Below are 24799 nucleotides of genomic sequence, written 5' to 3'. Positions count from 1 at the left end.
CTTGATTTAGGAGTGTCATAAAGGAGGATCAGCAGGTCCTTGTCAGTAATTTTCAGACAGAGATGACTTGGGTTCCGGGGCTCGGCTCGGTGAGACCAGATTCTCCCCAGTTCCTAAGATCCTTACAAAAGAATCTGCCAGAATCAGATTTACCTGCTTCACCGGGGTTATGACTTTCCCCATCTTCTCCAAAATTAAAAAAAAAAAAAAAAAAAAAGCCTGGTTACTCTGTGGCAGTCCCGCCCCCTCCCTCACCTGGGACATCCGTGTGGGTCAGTTCTGCCCACTTCTCTATCCCACAGAAAGTCCTTTCTAGGGAGAGCTGAAATGCGAAGTCATCTGAAACAAGATAAACATTTCTAATTTGGACTTGTCCTCTTTAGATGATCTTTCAGATGCCTCCAGGGCCTTTGATAAATGAGTTCTCCAGCTCTAATTCCAGGAGTGATTGGAAGGGAGATTGAGAAAAAGCGTTGAGAGAAGAGGAATTTGGAGAATCTATTGTTTGTCAAGGGCAAGGTTCACAGCCTTCCTGAGTGAGGGGCTGGCTGGCTCCCCCTGCCCTGGGGGTGCATCCAGGGTGGCAGCTGAGTGGCCCAGGGCCCAACAGGGAGTTTCTCAAGTCATGTGACCCCTGGGGTCTGTTCCACTTGACCACTTCTGTGATGTCTGCCCCCGGGCAGCTGACTTCAACTCTGAGTGTAGTCACCTCATTATAAAATGGGGGGAATCATAGCCTGTGCTTCACAGGCTTGTTAAGAGGCTAAGCGTCCCCACGAAGCACCCAGAACAACGATCCCCCTGTAACACGTGCTCAGTTAAAGGCATTTCCCTTGGTGCTCCACGCAGTCTGGACCGTCACCCTTCCGACCTTAGAGGCAGGACAATGCCTTTTAGTTATTTCATTATTTCTCCACTCAAGCAAAGGTTTTGAGGGCCTACGAGGCTCCAGGTGCTATTTTAGGTGTTGAGGCCGGAGCGGTCAGGTACACGAACATGATGGTGTGGACGTGCCGACTGGAGAGCTGGGCAGCGGAATAAACCCGTCAGTTCACGTGGGGACTGGGTTAGCAGCAGAGAGCCACACCCTGGGTGGCCTAAGACAAGTGGAGGTTGCTGTCCTGGAGTTCTGGGGGTGTCAGCGGAGCCCTGCTCTCTCTGCAGATTCCAGAGAAGGGTCCTTCCTTGCCTCTTCCAGCTTTTGCTAGCTGCCTGCGATCCTTGGCATTCCTTGGCCGGTAGATGCGTCCCTCCAATTCCGCCCCGTCTTCACTTGGCCTTATCCCTCATGTGTCTCTGGGTCCAAACTCCCCTCTCCTTATAAGGACTCCAGTCACTGGAGTGGGGCCCACCCTCATCCAGTAGGATGTCTTCTTAACTTGATGACATCTGCAAAGACCCTCTTTCTAAATAAGGTCATAGTCACAGGTTCTGGGCGGACGTGACTTTCACGCGGGGGTGGGGGGACGCTATTCAGCCCAGTGTGGTGACATATGCTATGAGGGCAAGAAAACTGGACCCAGTGGCAGTGAATGGGGATGGGGATGCTGCTGGATCTGGGATGGGCCTCAGGGAGGGCCCTTCTCAGAAGGTGACCTTGGAGCTCACGTAGAAGGACAATAGTGTGACAACGGTGGGAAGGGCGTTCACTTCTCAGGGTAAATTTCTTGTTTTTAAAATTTTGATTTGTTTTTCTTTGTTTTAATTGACATATAACATTGTGTAAGCTTTAGGTGTATGACAATGATTTGATATATGTACATATGGTAAAATGATCACGAGTTCAGTTAGTACCCATCACTATGCACAGTTCTGCATTTTTTTTTCTTGTAACGAGAACTTGTACGAGCCACTCTCTTACCAACGTGTTATATCTACGATACAGTCTTCTTAGCTGTAGTCATCAGGCTGCACATTACGTCTTCAGGACTTACTTACTTTACAACTGGAAGTTTGTACCTTTTGACCCCCTAGCCGGTTTCACCTCCGCACCCCCTGTAAATTCTCAGACAATAGCTTTTCATTCGAAGCCAGAACATCGCCCCCTAGAGGACACCCTACAATCAACTGAGAAGCTTTAACACGTACACACCAATTCTCAGTCCAGTTACACAGAATCTCTGGAGGCTGGGCCCCGACATGGGTATTTTTAAAAGTTCCCCAGTGAGAAGCCGAAACTGAGAACCCCGGTGGAATGCCGTCGGCACAGTGGAAGCATCCAGATGCTTTATACAGACACTCTCATTTCACTTCTCAGTGAACTGTTAACTGCCGCCTGGTTCCCCGGGGATGTGACGTACGGGTGGGGTGCAGCCTGGGCTACGGGATTCCTCAGACTCCACACGTGGGCCTCACCTGACTGCTCAGCTCTGGCTGTTTCCTGAAGGTGTCAGGAGAAGGGTGGGCAGAGTCAGGGAAAATCAGGCCCCACGATTCCAGGAGTGCGACACCGTGGAAGCGGGGGGGGGGGTGTAGCTGGAGGGGTGCAGCCTCAGAGAGAGGAGTTGTAGTGAAAGGATGCACAGAAGATCTCGCACAGCACCCCCAGGTGTAGTCCCTTAGTGAATGGCAGCCAATACGTTTAATGTGGGCACGTAACCCTCCCCTCTGGCCAAGGCCGTGACCTGCAGAGTCTTAGAGGGTCTTCATGGCCATCAGCTGGCCCCCTCAGCCCAGGTGGCTGCCCTCCACGTGTGCGATAATGCTAGCGATGGAATTTCAGAGCTTGCCGGCACCAGGGAAGACCCCAAGACGGCTGGAAGTCTGCAGAGCCCTACTAAAGGCAGCATCTTCCGTCATCTTCAGGTGGGTCTTGAACCAGGCTTTGCGGCTCTTTATTGCTGGGGAGTCAAGACCAGGCATGGCCAGCAGGGCCACCTGAGTGGACATTTTGGCCTCGGGAAGCAGGTCAGCCCATCCCATGAGCCGGGCGGTGGAGATCCCTTTCCAGAGGCCCACAGATGGGACGCCCCCTGGGCGGCGGCAGCCCTGCCTTGGGGCTCGGGGCTGCCTGCCTGCCTGCCTGCCTGACTCCGGGGCAGCCCGCATGTCGGAGCTGTTTCCCAGTGATGTTAATAAGGTCGCACTGTCTTCTCCCCCAGCACACAGTGTCTGTCTTCATTGAAGCATGCTCTCGGTAATTTCATTGTGGGGTTTTCCATTAAAAAGTTTGATTAATTCCATAAATATTAAAATAAGACAGATAATTAGAATCTAGGTGCTCACTGTTACACTAAAGCGGTGAAGTCTGCACTAAATTATTATTATTAATAATAAGCACTCGCACAGCACTGGTAATAAGTGCCTGGGAAGAGAAGGGCCCACAATTACCGTTATTAATACGGTTTCCCCCAAGACAGGCGGAAGCAGCGGCTGTAAGTATCCGCGCAGCTGCAGGAGAGAGAAGCCTCCAGGGAGGCGGAGGAACCAGGTAAGGCGGCCGGTCCTCCCGCAGCAGGGCGGGGGGCTCGTCGGCTTGACTCTGAAGCTCGCCTTTCTAACAGCCTCTGGCTCCTGTGCCTGGAGTCCGTCCGTGTCTCTCGCTCCCTCCTGACCGAGTGCCCCCAGGCGCAGGCTGCTCCCGCTGCCCCCGCTCCCGAGCTCACGGGATGCTGGCGGTTCTGCGGCGGGAGGCACAGGACCTGGTCCCTGGGGCGCTTGCCCGCGAGCCGGAGTTAAACCACAGGTGTCTCCACGCATCTCTCTAAATCACGTGTATGAGCTTAAACTATGAATCATTAAGGTAGAAGGGAGGGAACACCAGATCGAGAAATAGCAAAGCGAGGGGGACACTCGGCACACGAAGTGCGGTTTTGCTGTGTTGGGTCCCAGGCGTAATGGTCTCACTATTCACTGAATGTGGATTCCCATCGTGGTCACCTCGGAGACCGGGGGAAAAAAAAGCCAGTTCTTTTTTTTAGGGAAAAAGTAAAGTTCTCTTTCATGTCAGTGATTAAGGATTTAAATGTCATAGCCTTGGAACCCAGATCTGGCACTTGGAGCCCAACAGCCCAGGCCAGGTTGAGCTCTCAATAGTGTCACTTCTTTGCCAGCAAAGCTGAGGGACTCAGGTGACTTGGGAGACGCAGGTGTGGTGCTGGGACAGAGCCCGAAGCCATTTGCTTATTATTTTCCCCAAGTCAGAAGATCTGTGTGCCCTTGGTCTCAGTGCCTCCATCTGTAAATTGGAACTGATAAAAGCACTTCCTTTAGAGGGCTGTTGTGAGGATTAAATGAGAAGGAAAATAAAGAGCTTAGGACATCTCTTCCCACGTTAAGTGCTGAGTAAATGTTGACTGTGATCTTTTCTCCAGGCAGGTCGTTTTAGGCTTTCCGTTGACCGCCACTAGGGGGAGCGCTGGCCCAGTTTCTGCCTCAGGGTACTGGGGAGAAGGGCCTGGAGCTCCCACAAAATGAGTGATTAGTGAAGAGAAGGAGGAGGAGAAGGTGGTGGCGGCGTTGAGAACAAACGTAGATGGGAGGCCCTGGGGACCCAGGACATTTGCAGAACCAGCTGGCGGTGACTGAAGGACGAATGATACAGGCATCTTGGGTGTAGCCGTCAGCCCCGCAGAGGGAGCCTGGTCTCCGGAGATGGCGACTTCTCTGCCCTTTCTAAGCCTCTGCCGCCCCGTTCCTCACACCGGAACGAGCTGGGTGCTCACAGAGGACATCTAAAGACAACGGCATTTTGCACTGACCTCAGTCTGTAGATTTGATTTGAAATGCATGTTTCCTGTGAAATATCTTTTTGTGTGATGGTGTTTGGCAAGCTTCTGGCAGGAAGGGCTCTCTCTGTTGTCTGGTAGAGGATGCCAAATATTAGAATCTGGAGCTGTTGCAAATGCAGTGAATGCTTCTGGCATTTACCTCATCCCCAAACCCGGTCTCCTGTTCTCAGCTCTGGGCTGGTGGGGCTGGGACTCTGCAAGTGGCATTTCTCTTATGCAGACTGACTCCTGTTAGTTCAGTCAGAAGGGTCCCCTGGGAGCAGGAGAGGGGAAGGAGGAGGGGAGGGGATTCCTCTTCCTTGCTTGTTCACTGTTCCTGTCATTGTTGTTCCAACAGTGGTCCCTCGTCCCGTTCTGGGGCCGCAGCAATTGGTCTCAGCTGCTGGCGTCTGTCTGTCCTCCCAGAACCAGCCTCATCATGCCTCCTTAGAGGTCCCAGCCAGCAGCATCCGGGCATCACCCCAGCTCGGGGTCTGGGTCCCAGCTCTGTGAGGCCAGGCTGTCCCCAGGGTTCTAGCTTTGGATCAACCCAGCCCTTCCCACGTTACCCCTGCACTGGGAGTCGTGTCTGCTTCCTGTTATGATTCTCTTTTGTGCATCGGTGTCCAGCGCCTTTTCCCCCTTTCAGCTCTCCAGGGCCTGTGTGACCAATTCTCTGCGTTACATTCCCTCTGTTGAAATTATTGTTTGACAGGAGCTGCTGTGCGTTTGACTCTTGTAAATGCAAGTGGTTGACACCAGGGCTACCTATCTGAAGGTCAGGAGGGGCTGTGGGGCAAATGGAGGATGACAAAAGTGATGAGCGGATGTCAGGGAGGTGGTGCAGAGGGCCACGAAGTGCCCAGAGACAGACTCTGTTCAGTTTTGTCATTTTGTCCAGAGGTCGACAGTGAGCAATGGTGCAAATGTCAGGATGTCAGGCGCGGTTTTATAGATAGTACAAATCTATTTCGCCAAAAGTGTTCGTGTTCCTCACACAAAGAAAAAGATGAGCATAAGAACAAGAAGGGAGAGGAGGAAGACATGGAGATATATCCTTACAAACCCTTCTTTCTTTCTTTTCAATATAGCAAAGTGAAAAATTGGGGGACTTCCTCGCTCAGAATCACCTAGAAGAGAAAGGGAGTTTTGAGAAAGAGAGAGAAAGAAAAAGTAATTCGGGATCACGGGGCCAGGGGATGCCAGGGAGGGGAGTCTGGACCGAGGGCAGCACGGAAGCTCTGGGTTCCTGAGAGGCAGAAAGTGGAGGGGGCCAGAAGTGGGAGGAGATGTGGGGGTTTGAGTGGAAGAATCTAAGAATATCTTGACTTGGAATTTTGCTATGGCATTGGACTCTCCCTCTGGATGGAATAGATTTTTTTTTTAAACATGTTTTTGAAAGGCCAGATGTAAAACAATGTCTGTCACATGTTCTAGGGTGCTGCCCTGTCAAGGATTGCTGCACATTTGTGCTAACACGACTTGTCACCTGCAAAGCCCGGGGGGATGGCAGCTGCCTTCGGCCGGTCTGGGCTCAGCCCTGGGTGTTCGGCGAGCAATCTGACTAGATGGATTCGCTGAGGACAGTGGACTGGTTTTGACTGGTGCACAGATGGCCTTCCCTTAAGTGGCATTTGCTGGCTTACCGTGAAAGGACCACCTGAGAGAGAAGCAAAGAAAGGAGAGCTACTCGAGTTCGTTTTAGTCCTGGGGGACCCTGTGCCCCAGGGGCTTTCGGTTTGAGAGATGGGTGGTGAGGCTGCCGGACAGGGGTCCCTTCAAGAGACCCCGGAAATGCGCCGTCTGTTGCGGAAAAGCCATACTAATTGCAGCCATTTAGGCAAATTGATTACGGCTTAGGCCTCGGTGCCAGCAGCGCAGTCATTACAGATGAAGTTGACTGTGCGCTTTATCTGATGACAACAATGAATCCTCTCCTGTCTCGGGCGCTGTAAACTCAGCCTCCAGTTACACGCTGATCACAGGCTTGTCAGGGGACCCCCAGGAGGCCCTGTGCAGAGGAGTGCAGGGTCGCCGGCGACAGACCCTGGGCCTTTCCGTCCCCCCCCCCCATTGGCTTGTGACGAAGCTTCCCCCTGGGCTCCTGGGGCTTGGGGTCTCCCTGCGATCAGGCAGTGCCGCCCGCTTGGTCGCTCTGCTCTCTCTGGCCTGACGACGGGGAACTTGGGCATCTCAAGGACACTTTGCTGGCTTTTCCAGCAGTTCCCGAAGCCGCTTCTCTCCCGTGGGGGCCTCTCTGTGCTCGGCCCTCCCTCTGGGGAGCTGAGTTGTCACTTCTCCATCAGAGGAAGACGGTGTCTCTGAACAAAGGGTCCTGACTGAAGATAGGGCCCCGTGGAGGGGTGAGAGCGGGTTACTCGGAAGCCAGTTACTCCTCTTTACTGGAGAATGCTGCTAATTATGCCAGGGCTGGGTGCGGCCCACGATGGCACTTGACAAAAGGCACACGAATTGTGGCACAGGGGGCCCTGGAGCCCGGAAGACAGCGAGGCCCCGAATCCTCAACTGGGCCTGCGGGGATCAGAGCATCTCAGGCTCTTCAAAGACCCACCCCTTTGAATCTCTTGCCGTGAGAGGAGCCATTTGCAGCCGCCACATAATGAGGGTTCGAGCCTTTGAACCCCTGCTTCTCTGAAGAGCACACCGGCAGTGAGGGCGCCTGCCTCTGGCCGGCGAGAAGGGAGGAAGGACCTCCTGAGCCTTTAGCAGAATGGAAAGGGGCTGCCATTGGCCCAGAAAATCAGGGGCTCCCCATAGACCAACCGAGGAGGAGGCAGACCCCAAGAGAGGTCGCCAGGCATCCAGGGCAGGAAAGGCACCATCTCCCCACGGCTCCAGAACGTTCTGCCAGGCACATCAGGCTCCCCTGTGGTGAGAGGCACACATGCCAAGAAGGAGGAGGCCTGTGGGGCCCCCGAGAATGTGTGTGCATGTGTGTATGTGTATGTGTGTGTATGTGTAAGTGTGTATGCATTGGGTGTGTGTATGTGTGCATCTGTGTATGTATGTAGCATGTATGAGTGTGTATGCATGTGTGTATGTGTGTGCGTGTGTGTGTGTGGCTTTGGCGTCATGGACTTTGTGATAGTGCACATTTCTTTTTTGGTTGATGCTATGGTCGTTTGGATCTGAGCGTTTTCAGTGAGGTGGGTGTGAGTGACAGCAGGGTGAATTCTCTACTAGGGTGAGGAGTGTGCCCCCAGATTCATTTCCACCAGGAGCCTCAGAATGTGACCTTATCTGGAAAGAGGGTCTTTGCGGGTGTAGTCAAGTTAAGAAGAGGCCGTACTGAATTGGGGTGGACTCCATTCCAGTGACTAGTGTCCTCACAAGCAGAGGGAACAGAGGCCCGGAGACCCTCAGGAAAAGCTCCACACGATGTCGAGGCAGAGAGCAGGACGATGCCCCCACGGACGAGGGAGCCCAGGGATGGCCGGTGACCGCTGGAAGCTGGAAGAGGCAAGGAGGGTCCTCTGGAGATTAGGGGTGGGTGTGGCTCTGCCAACACCTCGATTTTGACTTCTAGCCCCCAGAACCTTGAGGTGGTACCTTTCAGTTGTGTGAGCCGCCGTGTTCACGGTGCCCCATCCCGGCGGCCCTGGGAAGCTGCCCCGCGTCTCCCTGCCCCTCCCCGGTGCTGGGGGCGGGCCTGGGTCTGAGGAGCAGACACCCTCGGGGTTTCCAGCAGGTCCTGGTTGGCAGATTTGGCACACACAGAACAAAACGAAACAAGACACCCACTTAAATCTGAATTGCAGGACAACAACAAATAAAATTTTTTAGTGCATTTGCCCATTATTATATGGGACATACTTAACACCGACAAATGATTCATTGTGGATCTGAAATTCAGTTGTAACTGGGCGTCCTGCATTTTATGTGATGTTGCTCATGGAAAGTCCTGTGGGGCCTGCATGGCCCCCCCCTACCCAGGAAGGTCAGGGTGGCGGTCAGAGAACCCGGTAGGGCTGTTTCTAAACCCTTCATGCGTCTCCCTCGGGGCTCCCTGAGCCCTGCCAGCAGCCCGCAGTCTGAACATCATCTCCACCAGCTGGATGCAAGTCTGGCAGGTCTGGAACATACAGGGGGAGGCTCAGAGGGGAGCCCGCTGCCTGCCTGGGGGAGGCCTTCCAGCGGGAGGAGCCGGTGCCCCGGTGATTCCTGCTGAGCGGCACTTGGCATCAGCTTCTGCACTTTGATTTGTTCTATTTTAAACTGTCTTCAATTGCCCTCCTGGGGAAGAAAGAAGAGGTTAGGAGAAGACTGGGGGTGGGGGTGGGGGTGGCGTGTGGAGTCAGTCAGGGCGACTCAGGAGTGTGTGGGAAAGCAGAAGCCAGTTGGTGGGGTTGTGCTGGATTCGAAGGCAGAGGCGAAGAAGAGGGAGCTGGCAGGCAACCTGGCTGGAGTACCAGGCATCTGAAAGGGCTCTGGCAGAGGGGACAGGCCCGAGGGGACAGAGGGGCCGGGCCCAGTCCCCACCCAGCTATGCGGCAGGAGTCTGTAGGACTCAGTGGCCACTGACTTGGATCTGGGGACAAGGTGACCCTGAGGACACGAGCCTGCCTGCCTAGGAGGACTGGTGTCACTTCCCAAACTCGCACCCCAGGAGAAGGAGGAGTCAGAAGTAGAGGTCCCCCCAGCACTGCGGAAATGACCGCAGGCTGAGAGCTGGCCCCATTCCCCCTACTGCTCGTCGTGGGGGACAAACTCCAAGAAACCCCTCCTCCTGCCGACCGTGGGGAAGGCAACTGTCTGCTTGGAGGCTGGGGCCGTGTGTGTCTGCAGAAGCCACCTGCTGGCGTGGACGGGCCTTGGTCCCCAGGGCGGGGGGACAGGAGAGCCAGCCCCTTCTTCGGGAGCAAGGGCGGCGCCACCTAGCACTGCACTCAGGGGAAAGGGGGCTTTGAAGTTAGTGAGTGTGGAGCGGTGGGTCTGCGGGCACCTCGGGCATCAGAGGACTGGGCTTTGTGAAAGCGGCATCAAATTCTGGATAAAGAGCAGTGCTAGAGGCCTTCAGGGTGGTGGGCGCCCTGGCTCCCCGGCCAGTGGGAGCAGGGCTCCCGTGGGAGGCATCCGGGTGCTCTGGGACGGAAGGGCGCTTCGGTTAATTGGGTGGTCCGCCCTTTGACTGCTCATACACTTACCCGCCAGGCAAAACTGAGTCCTGCGACCTGCCCGACATGGTGTCGGAGGCCGAGGGCGCAAACACGAGGGCGCCCGCAGGGTCTGCGGTGTCAGACGCGGGAACGCAGATGCAGCACCATCGCTGTGGAGACAGGAGACCCTGTGGCGGGAAGGAAGGGGCTCACACGGTTTCCTCCAGTTGCCCATCCAGGTTCCTCATCTGTAAAATGGGGAGTGATCGCGTCCATCCTTTGGGGCTGTTACTGTTGGATGAGGGACGCTGTGTAGAAATTTCCCTGCACGATTTACCACACCTCGCGGGCGCCCGATGAACAGGAGCCACTCTGGAAATCTGTGCAGAGCCACAGGGCGTAGTAACATCTGAGCCGAATCTTGAAAGCCCGTTGGGTTTTGTGCCAGGAGGAGGGGCTTGAGGCCTGGTGTCTGATCTGCCCTCCCCTAGCATTTATGAAGCATTTAGTACTAAGCCTTATTTAACTTCCGTGTCAAATCTATTTCAGATTTTGGAGTCAGAGCTGCTGGGTTCACATCCTGGTTTTGATGTCTGTAAGCTGTGTGACCTTGGACAAGTTCCTTTAGCTTTCTGGGCCTCCGATTCCGCAGCTCAAAGAGGGGACCATAATATCTATCACGCAGGGAGTTGTGTGAAGACGAGGGGACCACGGTGCGGCTGCAGTGAGCGCTCCAGACGTCCCTGTGACTGTGGTTACTGCTCACGGTGTGTGATGAGGGAACAGCTCCGCTGGGGTCTGCACCGCAGAAGCCCACGTGCTCCCTTCCTGGGGAGAAGACCCCGCTCTCTAGAGAGACGGAGCAGAGATGCAAGGCCAGCCCCACTGGAAGGGGGAAGCATGCAGAAATGGTGAAAAGGGACGGTGTCCCCCCCATCCTCCTACTCTCTTCCCAAGGGGAGAGGCCACAGTGCAGAGGGGACAAGGACCACTCCTGGGGAAGCCACCACTGGGGACAGCAGCAGATGGGGGGACCCCCAGAGAAGCGGGGGTCTGGGTGCCAGAGCAGAGGAGGAGTTGGAAGAAGAGGAGCTGGTGGAGGGGAGCAGCACTGCAGGGGTGGAGGGTGGGAAGGCACCGGGGAGGCCATGCCTTGGTGACCAAGATGCCTGGCAGCTGTGGCAGTGGCAGAGAGAGGAGATGAATTGTTTGGAGATAGAGGTGACCCCTCAGAGGCGATGAGAACAGGCCACTTTTTCAGGAAGCCTGGCTGGGATGGGACTGGAGGGGTGGAGGCAAAGACATAAGGGCCGGGTGGCAATCTGAGGGCACTCTGGCTGGGGGGCTGTGGCTGGACCCTTCCCTTTCCTGAAAGCTGGGGTGGTGGGGATTTTTTTCTTTCCTGAGTTCCAACGCCAGGTGGAAGAATAACTCAAAGCCTCCCCTCCCCGAAGGAGCTGAACGTCTTGCTGCAGGTTGGGTGCTGTGCCTCTGTATCTGGGGCACCGGCCTGGGTGAGAGTGTTCCCTGGGGTGGGGTCTCTGTGCCTCCCCAGGGCCTGGTCCGTGGGAGTGAAGGAGTTTAACTGGCAAAAAAGATCCACCCCCCCCCCAAAATATTACAAACCACGAGACAAGGATTCTTGAAAGATCCTGAGGCTCCAGCCCTTGTGGGGTCTCCTTTGGCTTCGAGGTCCCTGTAGTGAGGAGTCCGGGGATGGGGGTGGGGTGCCAGCATGGCAGGCCTGGGGCCTCCTCATCCTGGTGGAGGACCATCCCATCCTCCTGGTTCCCTCCTAACAGGGATGGAGGAAGATGGGGAGGAGCAGACAGGAGCTGGGGTTCGGGGTCCCTGGGGCTGGGGGTGATGAGGGGGTTTGTCGTAGGTCAGCTGTGCACCCAGAAGCTTTCAGCACGCAGCACTGCCCACCCTATTGCCCAGCTTTAGAGAAATATAACATTTTAATCTACTAACTTTAAAAAATAAAAAAGGATAGCGTACTATTCAATTTCTATGGAAACAGCAAAGTCTGCTTTTGCTCTTCCCCTAGCAGGACCAGCCAAGGGAGAGAGACGAGGCAGGAGGGAGCAAACCTGAGAGATGCCGGGATGGGAGAGGGCCTTGACGGAGGCCGAGGAAGGGTCCAGCTTGTGTTTTGTGTCTCATGTGCACCTCCCGCCTGTGGGCATTACAGGAGCGATCATCAGCTACCGCTTTGCTTTGAACTGTTAATTAGCTCTTCGATAATTTAGACCGTTTCTTTCTACACCCTGAATGGCCAACGTTTTAAAATTTAAAGTTTATTTTTGAAATAAGGGTCAGTTTTCCGGAGACATTCTGGATTTTTGCAGAAGGGCAGGTGCTTAGGATTTACCACGTGTTTAGAGCAAGGATGTGGTGATTCTTTTATAGCCACGAGCACCCCTGGGACCAGCACCGCCCCTGTGCTTCGTGGGGGCTGAGGATCTAGGCCCACTCACAGACCAAGACTCGTTGTGGTGCCACCAAGCAGGTGCCAGTCCAGAGGGGAGCCTGGCGAGGTGGGGCTGGCAGCCAGGCACAGCACATGCAAAGGCACTGAGGCGTGAGGGATGGGGTTCCTTGGAACACGGGAAGAATGTCCCCATGGGTTACAGGATGGCCCAGCATTTCCTGGCCTGGAGAAGCCAGAGAGCAAGGAGGGTGGGCATCTGAAGTGGTGCCTCAAACCCTGAGCTTGGAGCTTGGCTTTGGGGACAGCAAGATGAATGGGAAGAATATGGGTTTTGGAGTCAGATGGGTGAGAATTTCAGCCCTAGGCCCGGCGGTGCTAGCCATGCACCTTGGGCCAGTTTCTAACCTGTTGAAGGTGGGAAAACTTCCCGGGAAGTCTGGGGCCTCATGTTGCTAACTTCTGGCCATGGGGGCCATCCTGGGAGAGGTCCCTGGGATGTGCGTTCGGCAGCCCCACCCCACCCAGGCTGGTGCCCAGTGTGCTGGACCGCGGCTCTGACCTTGTGCTGCCCTTGGGCAAGGAGGGCCGGGAGCATTGGTTCTCAGGGCAGCCCTGCCCGTGGGAAGTGGCTCCCGGCTGCATGGGTCACACTGTGGCCGTGACCGCACCCCAGGGACCACACACCTACCAAGTGCTGAGCCTGGGTGGGTGCTGTTCCAAGCTTTTGCCACCTACTCATTCACTGAGCCTCATGATGGCCCCACGGAGCCACAGCCCTCAGTGTACAAAAAAGGAAACAGCCACGGAGGGTCAATAACTCCGCTGAGTTCAGGCAGCAAATAAGTGGTAGAGTTGGGGACCCACGTAGGCGGTCTGGCTCCCGAGCCTGTACCTTGACCCCCATCTACTCTCTGCTCTGCACAGCCTCCCCTGGCTGCTCCTCACTCTCGAGCCCCAGCTCAGGCCCACCTCCTCCAGGAAGCCTGCCTGACCCCCTAGGTGGGATGGGGGTCTCTAGTCTGTGCTCACAGCAATCACTGCTCTGTTTAGAAAGAATCTGTGTTTGCCTCGACTAGATGTGACATCCTGGAGGATGGGAGTTTTTTTCTGGGACTTTCCACTCTCTTAAGTAGGGTGGCTGGACCACCCCTCCTCCTTTTGCCTCGGGTCAGGAAGAACTGCACGTGTGTGTGTGTGTGTGTGTGTGTGTGTGTGTGTGTGTGTGTGTGTGTGTGATGGTGGAGCTGAGGGGCAGGGTGGGCTGGGATAGAGGGCTTTTCCCAGAACTGGCGGCCCTCCTGGTGGGCAGAGCCCCAGGCCTGCCAGGTCCAGCTGAGGGGAGAGGCTGGGCACCCAGGGGGCTGGGCCCCACCAGGGCTGGTGGCAAGTCTCAGCCCTTCTTCCTGGATGGGCAGAAACTCAGTCTGAACCCAGACCCGTGAGGGCCAGGTAGGGGCCTGGGGGCACAGCTCCAGGCTCTAAATCTGCTCAGCTCACTCAGCCCCTCTCTGGGTGGGGGTGAGGGGGACTTGCCTGGGTCCGGTCTGGCCCCTGGGTGGCCCCCGGAAGGTGCGTGAGGCCTGTGACAGACTGGAGGTTAGGTCCGGCTAAGGCTGCCACAACTATTGTTTTCTCCCCTGGTAAACAACAGCTGGGCAGAAGCTGCCAGAATCTTTCTTTTCTTTTTTTTTTTCTTTTTCTTTTTGCCTGCACTGTGAGATCAGGCAACAGCATGAGCTTGGAAGGGTTCTCATGGTGGAGATGAAAACACTGCCACTCTGTCAGTCCCTCAGCGCTGGACTGGATCGCCTTGTCGGGCCATTATTTCGAGCATATTAATTGCCAGGGGCTTGCGCCCAGTGATATCCTGACACCTGGCAGGACGCACAGCTCTGGAGGAGCCAAATCCTATGGGTTCAGGACATCGATGGCCTTTGAGGCCACCAGGGTAAAGGGACACAGTCGTGCACTCTCAGGCTTGGGCCCTCAAATCCTGAGCCCGCTGCCTTTGGCCTCACCCACTCGGTTCCCTTTCTGGAGCTGGGCCAAGCCCAGGGCGCTGGCTGCGGGCTGTGTTTTGAAATCACCAGAAACTCTTTTCTCTAAAGCTCTTTCTCTCTCTCTCTCTCTCTCGCTGTCTGTCTCTCTGTTACACGCACGTGTGTCCCCCCCCCCCACAACCCCCCGTGGGCAGGAGAGACTGAGAAGGAGCAGCTCGGGGCACAGGGTTGGGCCCACTTTAAAGATGGAGAAACTGAGGTGCAGGGACAGCAGCTGGTCAGGCGAGTCGGGACTAACAGTATTCGTCTACTACTCTAGGGCCTCCCCCAGCTCTGCTGCCTCCCCGGGACTTGGTTAGTAGAAGGCTAGTTGGCAGAAGCCGCAGAAAGAGCCCTGCGTGGTGGCCAGGCTCGCCCTGTTTCCCTTTGATTTACATCTGTCCCCATCTTAACAAGCAGTGGAGTAATGGGGAGGAGGTGCCTTCCCAGAGTCCAGAGCCCTGGCTCCCCTCCCTGGTCACTCCCATAGGGCGGTGGGGGTTTGGGGTTTAGGAGCAGATTCATGAAACAGGCCCTCCTCATCTGGAGGGCTGCCAGCCTGCTTAGGAGGCAAGAATGTGTGTTTTAGGACTGGTTTCTGAAGCAGCCATCAGATACACCCGTGGGTGTCAGAGCAGGAATGCAGTGCTTGACAGAGACCCAGAGCGACAAAGCAACCTGGCTGGAGGCCACGTCACTGTCAACTGCAGGCTGCACTGGGTAAACCTGAGGGTCTTGAGATGCAACATTCCTGCCTCCCTGGTCAGCGTGTGTGTGTGTGTGCACGTGTGTGCGTGTGTGCACATTTGTTATCTCACGCCCGGCCTCTCTCTCCCCATCACTCCAGGCTCCCAAGGGGCAGGAGACTAGCCTACCCTTAGTGGTGATTAGGGAAGGATGACTGGGCACTCATGGGGAGAGCTGGGCCTCGCTCCCCACCAGGTGAGGCCTGCCCCAGGCCAGCACTGATGGCAAAGTGCGGGGTGTCTGTTTGTCTAATCCCGTCTCCATTTTGCTTTTTACACAAAGCTGCATTCTCCAACTTGGTTTTTATCTAAGGTGATGTTGTGGCTTTCACATGCCAACTCTAATCTTTCTCATCTCTGTGAAAACTTAGGTGGGGTAAAGGGGAGAGCTATTTAAAGGTTCCCCACAGGACTCCAAGAATGACAATAGGCCCCAACCAGGGACAATTTCTGAAGGCAGGACACCAGTTCAGGCTGCCACTTAAAAGTAGAGTCGAGGTGAGGGGTCGGAGGTGGGGGGGGGGGGAGTATAGCTCAGTGGTAGGGCGTGAGTTTGGGGTGCGGGAGGTCCTGAGTTAGATCCCCAGTGCCCCTGTAAGGGGAAAGAAATACAAATAAAAGTAGATTTCACATTGGCTTCTCTGGGTCACAGCACGGGAGCAAAAGGTTGAACCGGGAATTCTTTCCCCCACGGAAAATGCCGGGGGGGGGGGTGACTGTCCCCACCACCCGAGGCCAGGCGGAGGGCCGGCCAGGCCCGGCTCAGGCCCCCGCTGCCCCGGGAACCTGGAGGAAGTTCCCTCTTCCTGGCTGTCACTCCAGCACCTACTGTGAGAGGCTGGCTGTCTCGGAAATCAAAATGCCACTCTGAATTTAAATGATCTCTCCTTCTGGGAAATTCTTCGGAGCGACAGGACTGTTCAAACATGAAAAGTAAAAGGGAAACAACGTGATAGTTCAGAAATCACTGTTTTCGGGGGGCTGCAAAACCCAAATAGCCCGCGGACAATTCCTGGGAGGAAGGGCCTGATTTTGATCTGCGAAGTGAGAGGAAACGTTGTTTGACAAAGTTTCTGCTTGACGGGAAGGGAAATCTTACAGGAGCGATTTTTGCAAGGACCAGGCCCCAGTGAGGTGGTGCGTGAAGCAGAAGTAATCGTTTTATGTGTGAAACTCCGTGCGCAGAGCAAAGATGGGAAAATAGTGGCTAATTGGAACTGGCCTAACCAGGGAGAGAGGGAGAGAAGGTGGCGGGAGCTGGTGGTTTCTGGTCCCCACCCTGCGGCTTGGGCTCCATCACCTTCCTCATCAACGATGCCCGTCACTAGGGGGCGCCAGAAGCCTTCCCGAAAATGCCTGGGAAGAAGCAATAACCCGGAGGGTGGTCAGGGCAAGAGCCCCGGGGCCCCCAGTCCTCCCTAACCCCGCCTCTCCTTGGATTTCAGGAGGAGGAAGTGTCCTATCGGCCCGGCCCAACTCTCCACCAGATGCTGGGATGGCTTTTCATCCCCGCAGGACCAAAGCCCTGGAGATTGAAGGGAAAGCAGGAAGGCAGCCCTGCAGTGGGGGAGGGGGGCGAGCTTAAGGAAAGATGCTTTTCCCTGTCCTGCCAGCCCCGACCTCTTCTCTCCTTCTGCATCCCTGCCCTGCACCTTCTCTGTGTTCTGCAGGGGCACCTGTCAGCGTCTGAGCCCGAAGCAGAAACCCCAGGCCTGCTTTTTTTTTTTTTTTTGGCTACAGGGTCGAAACTAGAAATAATGTCACAGCTGAAGCGAGGAGATTTTAAAATCCTCTTGTTTATAACATTTTGTAAGTTGGGGACAAAGAACTCTAGTTTTCTGGGACGTCCTGAGTAATTATTTAAAGTCCATCTGGTCTGTCAAGGGAGTCGTATGGTTTTCCTTCTAAGCCTTAGAAAGGTACGTGGATAGACACAAGGTGAGCCGATGCAGCCTAGACAGCTTCCACCAGGGGGTAAATCCAGTGAGAGAGAAAGACGAGAAGGAGAAGGAGGGTGAGGGGAAGGAGGGAGGAGGAAGGGGAGGGGGGGTGGATGAGGGAAGAGGATCGGAGGGGAGGAGGGAGAGGAGAACGGAGAGGAGTTGGGGGGGAGAAGAGCGCCACGCGTGATAGGCAGGGAGGCAGGAGTCTTGGGGATGATTTTTGTAGCGCGTCCTGGAGAACAGGCAGCCTAGATTCTCCCCTAGCGTTCCTTCTGGAGGAGAATCGGGGACAGGGCAGTTTCTTCACCCCCAGGGCCATGAATCACCCCTGTGATAAGAAGGCCGGGTCCGAGGGAGCCTTTGGTGCGCTTCCCCACACACCTCCACTGAGCGGTTGCATTTTCAGCCTTTCAGTCGCACCAGAGAACTTGTCATTTTAACTCCTGGGGTATTTACGCGCCCCTCACAGCTCACTGATAAAGGTAAACCTGTGAAAACTGTAAAGAATTCATTCTGACCCGGTGGACCACTTGTAAATCCCATCAGTTCTATGCAGTGAGTCACGCTGGACAGAAACAGCCATTGTGGGTGGAATTCAGGAAGCAGGCGATTCCCCTTCCGGAAGGCGGAGCTAACGCCTGAGGTTAGGGCCCAGCTCCCAACGTACCTTCCAGGCAGGAAGGGGGCAGCCAAGCCACCACCTCTCCCTGGGAGTCACCATGTATGCCTCTAATATTTGATTTTCCTTAGCTTAGGTCCCAGAAGGATTTATTAAATTTGCGTTGTGGAACCTATTAACTCTAAACTGAATAATGATGTTACTCTAGGCGTACGGTCAGTTTATGGTAAATTCTCTATCTGCAAGACTCTAGGAAGCCTATATTCCTCCTCGACAGAATTTTAAGTCAGTTCATAAATGAAAAGGTTTACTCAACTTACCTAAAAGTTATTTGTAATTAACTGACATCAAGAGACCGTTGCTTGCAAAGGTGGTGAATAGCAAATGAGAACTCTGGGAGAGGGATATTCATTATGTGGCTTAAATTAGAAGGCAGAAAACTCCAATGGTTTTATCAGTACCTCTTCCGTACTCTGGCTTAACTCTGTGGTTAAAGTGGGTAATCATGACTTATAACTAATTTTTATTTTTTTGTGGGCTTGGTAGGATGACCAAAGCCAGATGGATCGCTTAGGGAAAATCTAGATAAATAAGCTCAGCACATGCGTATTTGCAAATCAACAGTCCTTTCAAAAGTCTTTTTAGAAATTATGAAGCATTAACATTGCACCGAAGACTTTCTTATCTAAGGTGAAGGGGCGAAGGGGCTGGAAATACTGGCAGGCGGTGGGGAACTCACAACACATGCCCTGTTGGAGGGCTGGGGCATCTTTATAGAATGAAAAACACATGTCATCAGGCTAAATTATGGCCTCTGTGGACAGACCAATGCCCGAGGGAATGGCAGGGGTAAGGAGAGTCCCCAGTGCTTTCCTGGGTGGCGTCGCTAGGAGACTGTGTGATGTGGTAGACGGTACTTGCTGACAGGACATCCCTGCTCACCTGTGTTTGAACCATTTCTGTGAACTTGGGCACTCACTCAAAACTTCTCTAAGTCCCTTCCCTCCGGCTTCTAGAATTTGATACATTTCGCAGGGTGCTGGAATCAGCTCACTCCTCTGAAGGAACATGGAATGGAATCTGCGTACCCTTAGAAGGGGTAAGAGCTCTGAGGCCCTTGAAGGCTTCCCAGGATGGGCTGGTTCCCCTCTGCGAGCTCTCCGAGGTGAAGCAGGCAGGAGGGTGGGGAGGATCCTGGTGTGGGAGGACTTCCTTCTCCTTTGCGCTCTAGCGATTGAGCTGCGGCAGGCACTGCCCAGGCGGGTTTTGCCACAGAGCATGGTGGGATCAGTGCCCTCCTGGCTGCCTCTTTTGGAGCCCTCCGTTTCAAAAGCACCTTGGCTGTCTAGCTGATTCACTGTTCAGCAGGCGGGAGAAATGGCTTCCTTTGGGAGCAGGACAGGATAAAAGGAGAGAGAAAAGGTGGTGCACAGGCAGAGCAGTGGGCTTGGTTAGGGCGTGCATCAAAGACAGAAGTCTCCCGTCATCTTTAAAGTGCTTGCAGACTGGTGCCAATTTGAGGTGTTTATAGGCAGGTGTTATACTTATGTTCGGGTCCAGCCCTTAAAACCACATGCAATGACAGTGTCATGTGTGATGCATGTAAACAGATGAATGTATATTTCACCAGGTGTGGCAGCAGTGTACCTAGCGCCCAGGAGATTCTGCTCTTAAGATGCAATTTTTAGCTACAATATTTTTCTTTGCGTTCGTTCAGACATTACTTCTAAGGAAAGCAGTGCAGAAAATGAAAGCAGGAATTTGCATGTGTTTTTCTGGATTTCCCCCGTTTAAGCGTGCTAAACTCTAACTCGAGGAGAAAAAAAATAGACCGATTTGCTATGTGGAGTGACCTGATTCTTCTTGGATCAACATGTTATCAAGTGGAGGTTGTCACTACAAAGCAAGTGTGATAAAGCCTGCCTTTTCCAACTAAAATCAAAGCCCCAGCCGGCCAGCCTGGAATTGCTACTCTCAGCGTGCCCTGATCAGGCTGGTCTCTATGTAGATTGAAACAGCCCTAGGGGGCTGGGAGCCTATTAGGCCCAAACTGATTATTCTAATCAAGTGTTTTAATTAAGCCCTTATTGCCAAGATCACAGCAACGTGGCCTGCTCTCAAGTAGTGATGGGCAATGCCTTTTCTTCTTGTTTTTCTTCTTCTTCACAGTGATAATGTTTGGCTTTGTAGTGGTGTGTTTATCGCTTTTCTAAAGTAGGCCAAGGGAGAGTCCCCTGTGAAGGGCACACCGCGAACTGGCAGTCTGGCTGCTGGACACAGCAATTGGAAAATAAAAAATCTTACCCACAAGGGTTGCAGATGAACTGGTACCCCCGACAACTGCCTCCACCTGCGTCCTCCACTTGAAAACATGAAAGCAATACTGGCCGGCCCAAGGTTTAAAAAAATATATATAAACACACACGCATTGGGTTGGCTTTTATTGGAATGCCTAGATGCAATCTATAGTCATCAAGTTATGGAAAATTCAGGTCACATATAAAGTTAAGAAGGCAAATGAAAAGAACAATACAAATCAGACAAAATTTACATCTCAAAATATCATGAAAGCATTTTGACTGGCTTTGCCTAAAATACTTTGAATATCAATTTCTTTTTTGTAAGCTAATTCTTTTCATTATACAGCCCCCCTCCCCCACCTCCAACGCTTAGAAAAAGGTCTTTTGTTTACATATTCCCCAAGGTCACTATTTCTTGTAAAAGCATGTCCAGATCACAAGTCTTTTTAGAAAGAAATAGGCTCATTACACCTACTAACAAGACACTAATTGGGTTGCTCTGACTTCATCTAAGGTAAGCACCAGGAGATACTCCAAATCTGTTATTTATCGGTGCCCAGGTAAAGGACCAGTCCTTGTCAAGAAGAGGGTAAGAGAATGATTTCACTTCGGTCACGTGATACAAGCTTTTCATGGTCAGTAGCATCAGAAACATTTCTGAGAATTTCAACTCAGAGCCTATTTCAACCAAAAGTACTTACAGCATGCTAAATACAGCCCTGCAAATGCCACTGAACAGAACTGCAAACACCTAAGTTAACAGTTAAAAAATAAAGTGTAAAACAGAGCCATGTTTATGTGGTTTGAAATCTCATAGTTTTCTAAATTTGGGCTTCATAATGCTCGCCAAAAGGATTTCCAGGATAAAAAATATTAATGCTAATCTGTGCTTTCATTCTAATAAAATATTAGCATTCAAAGAAGATTAATGACTTCGGTATGCTCTACCAGATACACAAAGACAGTCATAGCACTGATACTGTAAATTCAGTAGCTATTTTGAAACTTTCCCAGCCAATCTGTTTAATAAACACGCCTACTGTGCAATTTAGAGTATGTGATACATACAAAGCAGTTAGAAAATTATTTTCAATATATCACTTGAACCTTTATGTTTACGACATGTTCACTTGCTATATTTTATCACCATTATACATAGAGGAAAACAGTGTGTACTATAGCTCAATGAACTGAGAAGGATTTTCTAAAAATATTTTTGCGGCTGAATTTAGTGCTCAGGAAAGAGATTTGCCAGAGCTGCGGAGCCTACACAGGGGCGCAGATGGCGGCTGTGATGGGCCGGCTCACCCGCGTGCAGGAGGGCATGGCTGTCAGTTCACCTCCAGCTGGATCTGCCGCCCCCGGCTTCCCCGAGACAGAGCAGAGGCTGCCGTTCAAACCAGCTCCCAAGATGGCTGGGTCGGGTGGGCCTACAGGAGGTTTTGTTTCCCTGTGTTGTCCCTCGTGGTGACCCAAGGGTCCAAACTCCAGACTAGCTGAGTGACCCTGCCTTGTTCCACCTGGCTGTCTCGCCACTGCTCGGTCTCTGCTAGCTTTCCTAGATCTTAAGACACATGTTTATGGTCACGACTACATCAGATCCTTTCCTGCTCACCAGTCTCCCGAGCATCTGATGTGGTCTCTCGCCTCCATCACCAGATGGAGCTTCAAGGAATGGTAACAGGGAAACCCTGGGGTTAATGGTATCAACTCCCCATCGGCTTTTAGGGCTACGAGAGGGCCAGAGAAGGCCTCCTGCCCTGTTTGTGTTTTGTTTTTGTTTTTCGTATCTTCCGTTACATTCCACCAGCCTGAGTTTTCTACTGTGCCTCTTAGCTGATAATGGTTGAGGACACTGGCCTGATGAAAAAGAGAAGGAAGAGAAAGTTCTTTGATTAGCCACCCATGGAGGATTGCACTGACCTATTCATCTAGTGATAGAAAGTTGCACTTTTTTTTTTTCAACCTAATACAAAAATATTAACACTTCTGGACATTATAGGCATAAGTCGTTATATCTCTACAATATAATAATTTATACTGTACAGCTATAACAGATAACAAAAGGTGCAATCCTTTTTAAAAAATCACACGGTTCACATGTTTTTATCATTTTATTTTTAAGTATAAACTTTTTAAACACTTTACATAAATTAACTCCTCTGAGACTAATATTTGATGTACAGTAAATTGTAATTCATATAAAAATCCATAAACAACTTGTCTCACATAATTTACAAAAAAATCAGGATTTCCTTTGCTTATCAGTGACAAGGATTGTATTTGCCAGTTTGTTTCCCCCAAGGCAAACCACGTTAGCGTTGTAAAATCCATTATGAAATCCCCGCTGTGGCAGAAGTCACTGGTGCCAATGTCCTTTTACAAAGCAGCACAGGGAAAGCAGCTGGATTGTCTATAAACGGTAAATTTGCCCCACATTTCAAAATTAACAGAGATATATATCACATCCTATGCAGAGAGACTACTTCTTGTAAGCAAAGGTCGACAATTCAGTAATATTTGGAAACACTGTATGCATTTCTACCTTCGTTAAATACAGTGCCTCAAAGAACAGCCGGCCCAGAGCAAAACGTTTGGGCCTTTCCTTTTATTTTTCCTTTCTTTAATGATCTGTTTTCTTTGTAACACTTTCAGTCCAAATGAGTGCAGCGATATGCATATGTAAACATATTCTTTAAAGCCGATCACCTTTAAGGTCATTCAGAAGAAAGTTTTGGCGTTTTGTTTGTTTTTTTAATTCTCCGTGGATTTTCTGTAATAGCAGTCTGGTTCTCCCGGAAGGCTCTTCGGTGCCGGAGAGTCCCCCTCGGATTGTGCTACAGACTGATCTGAGCAGAGGTGCGGCTGGGGCTGGCCAGGCAGGCGGCGCCCCGCCGGCTCGGTTCCCGCGGGGGCGGCCGCGCATCCCTGCCGCCGGCCCGGGGGGGTTACCTCTTGCCGATCTCGCTCTGGCGGAGGAACTGGATGTTGTTGGCGCTGTCGGCCAGCTCGGGGTACTGCTCCACCGAGAGTACGTAGTACCCGTCGTAGCCCTGCACCTTGCCGGCGCTCAGCAGCTGCCGCTTCTCGCCCTCCGTCCAGAGGCGCGCGCCCTCCTCGCCGTCGCGCACGCGCTGCTGCTCGCGCGCCCAGGCCCGGGCGAGCGCGCGCTGGCGCGCCTGCTCCAGGATGCGCGCCTTCTCCTCGTCCAGCGTCATGCCGTAGCGCACGTGCAGCGCCAGCGCCCCGAACTGCATCTCCACGTCGGCGAACCTGCGAGTCCTGCCGTTGACCACGGTGGTGGACTGCGACACCGTCACGTTGATGCCGTTCTCCAGCGCCTTGCGGCCGCTCGTCAGGCGCAGCGTGCCCAGGTCGCTCTCGGGCGTGCTGGTCTTGATGAAGTAGTGCGTGTCCTTGCCCTCGATGGTGAAGTGCAGGTTCTCCAGGTAGAAGGCGTTGTTGAGCACGGCCGCCACCTTGATGCAGTCCTCGTTGGCGATGTTGAGCACGTTGGTCTGCACGCGGCCCTGGCTCACGGCCAGCATGACGCCCTTGCCGATCAGCGACTTGACCGTGGCGAACCACAGCCACGACGGCGCGCCGCCGCCCTTGCGCCTGCTCACCTGCACCTCGGCCATCTTCCCCAGGGACAGGAAGGCCTTGGCCTGCCTGGCCACTTGCTGCTGGACTCCAAAAATGGGCTGAAAAGCGGAACAGAATAGGGGCACGGGTTAGAGAAGAGCCATGAAGCCTGGTGGTGCGCCTGCTCTAGGCAGGGACGGACACACACACACAGACACAGACACACACACACACACACACACACCCCAAGAGGTGGAGAGCTCCAAGGGGCTGATTAAAACCTCAGTCGGTTCTTGAGATGAAGAGGCTTAAAAACCCCGGGGGTAGGAATGCACTCAAGATCCCCTCCCCTCAAGTTGATCCCAATGTGTTTTGAAAGGTAGAAAGAGGTAATTCCATCATGTATTGTTTGAAAAGAGCTTTTTCGTTTCTAACGTAAGCAAAATATTCCTGTTATGGTTTTTTTCTCTTTCAGTTTCTAGCTGCCCTTTTCTCACACCCAGCCCATTTGGGGAACCAGCTTACAAGGTCGTTCATCCCAGCAGCGTTCTGTTCTCCATGGGAGGCTGGGGAGAAAGCAGAACGCAGAGAAAGATCGGAAGCTTGGGGGTGCTCGGGGCCAGATCACCGCTTCCCACTTTACGTGCTTTGGAAGGCGTGTGCTTTAATTTAGGTAAACTCTGTACCCGCTCCTGCTGAACAGAGTTTTCAGCTGAATTTCGCCAGTATAACCGACAGTCTGAAATGGGCAAGGGTGAGAGCACCATGGGACAGCTGGCAACGAGTGTTTATTACTTTCAGAAAGCACTGGTTTTTCGCAGACTTAGGGACAGTGGCCCTTCCACATTGGCAAATGTTTTCAATTGGGGGCATCTTAACTCAGCCATCTCTTCCATTACCAGATGTTTGTCCCGACAGTGTTTTGCCAAACGCAAACCTGTGTTTCATTTGCAGCGAAGACACATTTGTTTTTCTGCTCTCCGGGCAGCCTCGATGTCTTTGCCGGCGATCCCCTAAGCTGCCTTTCTGCTGCGCTTCTCTGGATGGAGAACCTGAGTCCTATTTAAAAGGCTGCCTAGGCAAAGAGTTGGCAAGTCCATTTGTACAGTGAGACTTAAGTGTTTTCAGACATGTTGGAAAGTCATCTGCAATTAGGATGTGCTTGAAGGCAATAGGAAACTTCAGTGAGTCCTCCTGGCCCTTGATCAGTGTAGATAATATTTGCAATTAGAAATGTGAAAGTGGCTCCCAGACCCTGGAAACTGGATAGGTTTTGCTTTATTACTGAAAAGGTGGCATCTGAAAAA

The 24799-nt window shown here is 52.9% G+C and overlaps 1 protein-coding gene across 5 annotated transcripts in view; it reads right to left on the bottom strand.

Moving 5' to 3' along the window:
• Positions 1-22008: 22008 nt before the first annotated feature.
• TENM3 (teneurin transmembrane protein 3) overlaps positions 22009-24799 on the bottom strand; it is a 539016-nt gene continuing 536225 nt past the window's right edge. For all 5 annotated transcript variants that reach the window (XM_074353570.1, XM_074353571.1, XM_074353573.1 and 2 more), the window contains one exon: positions 22009-23611. In XM_074353570.1, the coding sequence (XP_074209671.1) occupies positions 22856-23611 (756 nt within the window). In that variant the 3' untranslated portion in view covers positions 22009-22855. The remainder of the gene's footprint in view (positions 23612-24799) is intronic.

The sequence above is a fragment of the Camelus bactrianus genome, chromosome 26 (genome assembly GCF_048773025.1).
Source record: "Camelus bactrianus isolate YW-2024 breed Bactrian camel chromosome 26, ASM4877302v1, whole genome shotgun sequence".
NCBI lineage: Eukaryota > Metazoa > Chordata > Mammalia > Artiodactyla > Camelidae > Camelus > Camelus bactrianus.
This window is presented reverse-complemented; position numbering and strand designations above follow the sequence as displayed.